Source organism: Melampsora larici-populina (genome assembly GCF_000204055.1).
Source record: "Melampsora larici-populina 98AG31 unplaced genomic scaffold MELLAscaffold_178, whole genome shotgun sequence".
NCBI lineage: Eukaryota > Fungi > Basidiomycota > Pucciniomycetes > Pucciniales > Melampsoraceae > Melampsora > Melampsora laricis-populina.
The window spans coordinates 11,138-18,167 of NW_006768941.1; the positions used below are offsets into that span (position 1 = coordinate 11,138).

At 45.3% G+C, this 7,030-nt stretch overlaps 1 protein-coding gene across 1 annotated transcript in view; it reads right to left on the reverse strand.

Moving 5' to 3' along the window:
- The window catches only part of MELLADRAFT_54347 (uncharacterized protein), a gene marked incomplete at both ends in the record, with an annotated part of 1,480 nt that extends 1,159 nt beyond the window's left edge, over positions 1 to 321 (reverse strand). The window contains one exon of the mRNA XM_007419403.1: positions 26 to 321. Within this exon, the coding sequence (XP_007419465.1) occupies positions 26 to 321 (296 nt within the window). The remainder of the gene's footprint in view (positions 1 to 25) is intronic.
- Positions 322 to 7,030: the final 6,709 nt, after the last annotated feature.

Genomic DNA, 7,030 nt, shown 5'->3' on the forward strand with positions numbered 1-7,030 from the left:
GCTTTGATCTATCTTTCCATCTTACCGTGTTGGTGCTTCGACATTGACTAAGACGAAGAAGGGTCGCTTGAGAAACTTTTCGATTTCGATTTTTGATTGAAGGTCTGTTGTAACAAAGTCATGAGACCAATGTTTAGTTGAATAATCTAGAAATCCATCGTGATCGGTAAAACGTAATTTATCGGATGTCGACTGGTTCATATCAATCCCGTCAGATCTTGAAGTTGTGATTCGAACTTCTTTGAAAGCATGTTGAGTGACTAAATGTTGAGCAATCGTATCTTTACCAGCATATCGCGAGCCAATCAAAGCAATCAGCATGGTTGATGGACGATGGTACCCAAAGGCACGATGGTACCGGTTATAGCGAATAGGACGGCGGCGAGTCAGTTCTTACTCCGGGACGTTGGCTTCCACAACAGATGATGATCATTACCTATAGCGAATAGGACGGCGGCGAGTCAGTTCTTACTCCGGGACGTTGGCTTCCACAACAGATGATGATGTGGAAGCTTCCGCCGAGGAGAGCCGAACATATCTACAACAAACTGTACAACTATCACGTGACTGGCTGTGGTGCAGTCGTGTAACCCCATAACTCTACAACACCCCCCCCACGACAAGCCACAGACAATCCAGCAAAAACAAAATAAGAAAAATAAAAGTAAATGAGAATGAAAAAAAACAAACAAATGAAAAAAAAAACAACTACTCTAAGCATAAATTCCTCTTCCCTGCCTCAAAAAGAAATGGGCCCAGTGCTTTAGTTAAGATATCCGCCTTCTGATTTTTTGAATCTATCCAATGTAGTGTTACTGTACCCTTGAAGAGTTGTTCATTTACGTAATAAAACTCCCTATCTGTATGCCTTGTTCTTTTGTTTGACGAGTTATCCTTTGATACATGAATAGCTGATGTATTATCACAAAAAAGCTTTACCGGTCCCATAGCTCCTACCACATCCTCCACTAAATTCCTCAACCACACCGCCTCTCTCGCTGCTGTCCCCAAACCCATGTACTCAGCATGGCACGTTGAAGTAGCTACACAACCTTGACGTTTTGATGTCCAAGCGAGCGGACATCCTAAGAAGAAAGTAATAAAACCGTGAACAGATCTAGAATATTCTCCGCCCCAGTTAGCGTCCACATAAGTGTGTAGACCAGTCTTGACTTCATTCTTCAACGGCTTGATTTTGAGTTTCACACATCCTGCAGTCTTGAGGTACTTCAGCACACCCTGAATAGCCGTCCAGTGCTGTCGTGTCGGTCTGGCGGAGAATCGTGCGAGAAAATTCGTAGCGTACGTGAGGTCAGGTCTCGTAGCCACCGCTAGATAGTTCAGGCAACCAATGACTGATAAGTAGTTCGTCTTGTCTATATCTTCCTCATCTTCAGCCGGCGATGTCGGTAAGTTGGACGAATTCAACGGAGTTGTTGCCTTGCCTGGTGTTTCTAGATAGTCTCGTATGATTTTGTTAGTAAGACCGGCTTGAGATAGTTCGAAAGATCCATCAGGTAATCTCTCGACGTCGATGCCTATGATGGAGTCCAACGATTCCGTCCATCTAATTTTCAAGTCCTTGATCAAAGCCTGTGAAATTTCTCTCAACAACTCAACACTGCTCCCCGTCACCGCGCCATCATCCACATGAACCCAGACAATACATACACCATCCTCCCTCTTACACACATACAATGCTTGGTCAAATTGACTTGGCACAAACCCCAACTTCTTCAAGATCTTCTCGAAATGCTTCCACCAGCATCTTGCCCCCTGCTTAGTACCATACAACGCCTTCACAGCCTCCAAAATCTTATTCGCCTTCCTCGCCTCATCCATACAACCTGGTGGCAGTTTGAAGAAAATTCGTTCGGTGATGTCGCTATGTAGATAAGCCGCCGTGACGTCGAATGAATGCACAGGCCATCCCATACGCGCCGCTAGAGTTAAGAGAAAACGTAAAGATGCCATGCATGCCGTTGGTGCGAACGTCTCTTCGTAGTCGATGCCTTCTCGTTGCGCAAATCCTTGTGCAACCAATCGGGCTTTGAACTTGATTGGTCTGCCTTCAGAGTCGAGTTGCTTGTATTTGAATACCCACTTCAAACCCAGCGTGATCACGTTGTCAGGTCTATCCACCACTTTCCACACTCCCATCTCCTCCATTGCCTTCAACTCCACTTCAATCGCCTCCTTCCACTCCTCAGCAAATTCATCCTTCATAGCCTCCTTATAGTTCGCCGGTTCCTTCAAACCAGCGGACAAGTTAACCTTGTTGACTAAATCTTCAACTTGAGCGTCCTCAGCTAGTACAGCGTTCTCGGCCGTGAAGTCACCCAGACGTAGCGCGTTGATGATGAACTCCAAAGCTCCCTTCTTTGGTGGTACATTGATTAATTTGTTGAGAGACTCAGACGAGGTAGGTTGATCTGATTCAGCGCTCGGGGTAGTTTGTGCAAATTTATCTTCGTACGGAAATTCAGCTATGCCGGTTTTTAGCAGAACCTTTGATCTAGGATCGTAAAAAATCCAACCTTTTCCACCATCCAAGTAACCAATCATCATACATCTCCTCCCTCGCTCATCTAATTTCCCGTCTCTCTGAGCAGCGTGTCTATGAATAAAAGCTGTCGCACCGAACGTCCGTATGATGTCCAGTTGAGGTTTACGACCGTGGAACAGTTCAAAAGGCGTTTTATCACCAGTTAGTGAGTTTGGTAATCGATTATGAAGATAGCATGCAGCTACATACGCAAACGACCAAAATGATTGCGGAAGACGCGAAGCCGCCAGCATCGTTCTTCCCATATCACTGATCGTGCGATTAAGTCGTTCTGCGACTCCGTTCTGTTCCGGTTCGTAAGGGTTGGAGTGTTCATGGTGGATACCTTTCGATTTTAACCAGTTACTGAAGGTTGTCTTGATGTATTCACCACCACCATCGGTGCGCACATGCTTCACTTTAAAACCTGTCTCCCTCTCCCATCGATTGATCACCTTAGTAAATGTATCAGGGACGTCTGACTTATTCTTGATGATGACTATATCTGAGAAGGTAGTCGCCACGTCTCGGAATGTGACTGTGAAACGATTGCCGTTTACGTCTTCCGGAAACGGTCCCATTACGTCTGAAACGATGACGTCCAAGAGTCCGTAATCTCGTCCTGTGCGACCCAGTTTCCTTCGACGTGTACTCTTGCAGGTTAAACAGTCTTCGCAGGTGAAAGATGCAGATGGGATCGTCGTGGGTAGGCCTAAACCCATCTGCCCCACACAGAGTTTACGTACTCGTTTCATGTCGACGTGTCCGAAACGTCGATGCCACAAGTAAGCAGCATCGGTATCATTTTGGGTACTCATGGCGCTCACTTTCCCAATTCGATCAGGTGGAGAAGAAGAGAGAACAGGGGATTTCATTGCGTTGATGACCCATCGACGATTACAATAAGAGGCTACGATAGACTTGTTATTTAACATTCTGATGACCACATCACTTCCCCAAAACCACAACTTTGCACCACCTTCAACTAACGCCGCTTGCGATATGAGAGTTCCGGTAGCTTGAGGGCTGTAGTAGACGTCGCGTAGGAGGTAGTCTGATCCGTCTTCAGTTTTCACTCGAAGGCACCCTTTCCCTATCAGCGAGGCCGTGTCACCATGAGCGGCTGTCTTCATGACAATAGGTTTGGGAAGGGGTGTATAGTTCAGGAGAGAATGTAAGGCGTTGCTTACATGGTGCGTAGCTCCGCTGTCCAGAAGATACTCCTCGTTTTCATTTGGAGAGTTACCTTCTGCGCTCCACGCAACCGTCGCAGCTGACACTTGAGAGGGGCCGGTAGATGAACCAGAGGGTATAGTTTCGATTTGTACTTGACGAGCTTTGACGACGGGGTGCTTTGGAAGAGGAAGACCGAGTGCTTGAATACTATAAATGCGATCGTTGATAGTGCATTTTCGCCAATCCCAGAAGTGAGGAGCGCTTCGTGGTTCTCCAACTGCAGCCACCGGACAATTAGCGAATCCATGGCCAAATTCCGCGCAGTGGAAACATTGAAATACCCCAGCGAGGACTTCTCGTGCGGCGCCCTTCCCTGGAGTGATAGGGGACGCCTCTGACTGCTTTCGTAGGCTGCCGTCAGGGCTGATAGGGCCTGGTGAGTTTGGTCCGCTGCGAGAACCAACGGTCGGTACAGACGAAAAGCGATTGGAAGGCGTCGCATATGCCGGTTTTGGTTTCATTCGTTGGGTGTTCCAGTTGACAGGATTCATGCGTTGCGAGAAAGATGCAGCGAGAGCGTGTATTTCGTCGCTTTGATTAACCGTTTTACGAGTCGTGATCAAGTTTTGATAAGCTGAACGAATTTCACTCGATGCGTACTGAGACTGATCGGTTCGGTATCTTGCGTCGAGTGTAGCGTTGAGAACGTCCATTCCATACTCGCCGGATGTCGGCGAGCACAGCTGATACACCATTCCTTTCACCACATCCTCCTCCCACTTGAAACCAGCAGATTTGAGTCGTTCGAAGTCGGTGTTCACATCGTTAACAAAGGTCATAAGGTCCGTTGATGCTGGATCGAACTTTCTAAACATGATTGATCTGAAAGTTACATATTGAGCCGTGCGTCCACCCTGTTTGAACAGATCATCGAGAGCGAACATCGCATCGTGAGCTTTGAATTTGGTGCTGATCATATCTCGAAGGTTCTGATCGATCGTCGATTGAATAACGCGGCCAGCACAGCGATCAATCTTCATTTGTACAGGTGAATTTTCGTCAGGACGTTTCGAGAACCAGTAATCTTGAATGCCGGTCATGTCAAAAACAGCTCTGGATGTGCGTATTTTCCATCGAGCCATGTTCGATCCATCTAGTTTCAGATGTTCAACGTCTCCGATGAACTTATGAACGTCGTCGTGTTTCTTGTCTAGTTCTTTCAGTAGTTCTGCAGTAGGGTCGTTTTGAGACATGATGATAGTCTGATCGGCTTCGTGGTCTGAGGAACTGTCGGTTATCGTGCGTCGTCGAGATCGTTGGGTTATGTTATGCGCGAAAGAGTTATCAGGAGGGGGTTGATTTAAATGAATATGAGGAGGAAGTGATTGAACGAAAGGGTTCTTGGGGGGGTTATGTTCAGGGTCGAGTTCGCCAGCAGGCGTATTCTCCCTAGTAGACGTAGATTCTTCGGGCGGTTCCTCCTCTAAAATCGATTTAGACCTAGTTCTAGATTGTGATCGAGATTTTGATTGAGCACGAGTTTCAGGTCCTGTCTGTGACGTGGATTGCAACTTTTTCGGTGGAGTACGGGGAATTGACATAAGTTCGGATGCTGATGGCGGTCAGTCTTACACTATGAGCGTAGCGAGATTTCGAAAAAAAACGTAAAAGGATTCGATTAAGCGGTAACGCAGCTCATAACCTATAGCGAATAGGACGGCGGCGAGTCAGTTCTTACTCCGGGACGTTGGCTTCCACAACAGATGATGATCATTACCTATAGCGAATAGGACGGCGGCGAGTCAGTTCTTACTCCGGGACGTTGGCTTCCACAACAGATGATGATGTGGAAGCTTCCGCCGAGGAGAGCCGAACATATCTACAACAAACTGTACAACTATCACGTGACTGGCTGTGGTGCAGTCGTGTAACCCCATAACTCTACAACACCGGTAAACCAGAGGATCCGGGGGTAGCCTGGGACTCTCTGGGACTCTGAGAATCTGGGACAAACCTCCTATAAACCATGAGTGTATGGGTCAGTCCGCACTGTAAATACCAACCACATACCAGAAACATTACTGATACTTAAATAGTTTTGGACATACGGTATCCATGCGTGAAATCGCAATCTAACATGAGTGTCAAAGGAATTCACCCTCATCCCTTCACATGCGTCAAGAATGCTCAGTCATTCGATCATTCACTCGTCACATCCCATTCAACCATGCTACTTCACGACTTTGTAGCGGGCATTTTCAGGTCGTCAGTCTGAGAAATCTAAGTTGCTCCTCAAACTCAGACCTCAACTTCTTGATCCAGCGACTCCTCAACTCCTCAACCAGACCCGACTACTCGTTGTGCATCTAAATCATCTACCTCCAAAACATTCAAAGCTCAACAAACGCATTGCTCAAACTCATAAGATATATCAATTTCAACTGGTCAAAGTAATCAAACCAAGCATGAAAGAAGTCTGATTTCAACCTTCATTTGACATTGATTAAACGGTGAACTGGGTCTGTCCTCAAAGGACTAACTAGATCTGATTACCCATACTGAGAAACGATTATAACCAGATAATTCAATTTGATTGATACTTTTGCTCATGATGGACTTGATGGTGGATCAAAAGCATCTCATTCAATTCATGTTACAAACTTATGTACTTCCCAATTCATCAACTTCAAAACATCAAAGTATTTTATTTGTTTTCTTGATTGTGATGTGTATAATGGTTCTCACAATCGGCTTTCAATTGGTTTGTAGTTATCTTGTTTTAGAAACTCAACTTCTGCTTCTGGAGCTTTGATTAACAGTTCTTCTCATGCTGCCCATCTTATTTTGCGATGATGTGCACAGCAATAACTTTGTTTCTTGCTGTACATATCTCCAATGAGTTGCCGAGAAAGACTGACTCTGCTGAGGAATACCTCATTCGTAGTTATGTTACTTGTGAGATTCAAACTGAGACTTAATTGCTCAGCTTCAACCTCTGACAAAGCCTCCTATATGTTGAGTGCATCAAGTTTTGTTAATGTTTTATTCAACTTGACAGTACAAAATAGAAAACTTGGAAAGAAATTCTTTCTTTTTTATCTAACCTGGAAGTCAAGAGTGGAAAACTTGATCGACCCATGGCTAGATAGAGTCATCCAATTTCAATCTGAAAGTACAATCAAAAAATCAATCGATTCAAAACTTGAACAACTCTTCCAACAAGTGTATCACTAAAGATGTTATTGCTTTCTTTCTGATTCAACTTGAAAGTATAGAACTGTAAAACTTGATCAAGTCAACACCTGATCC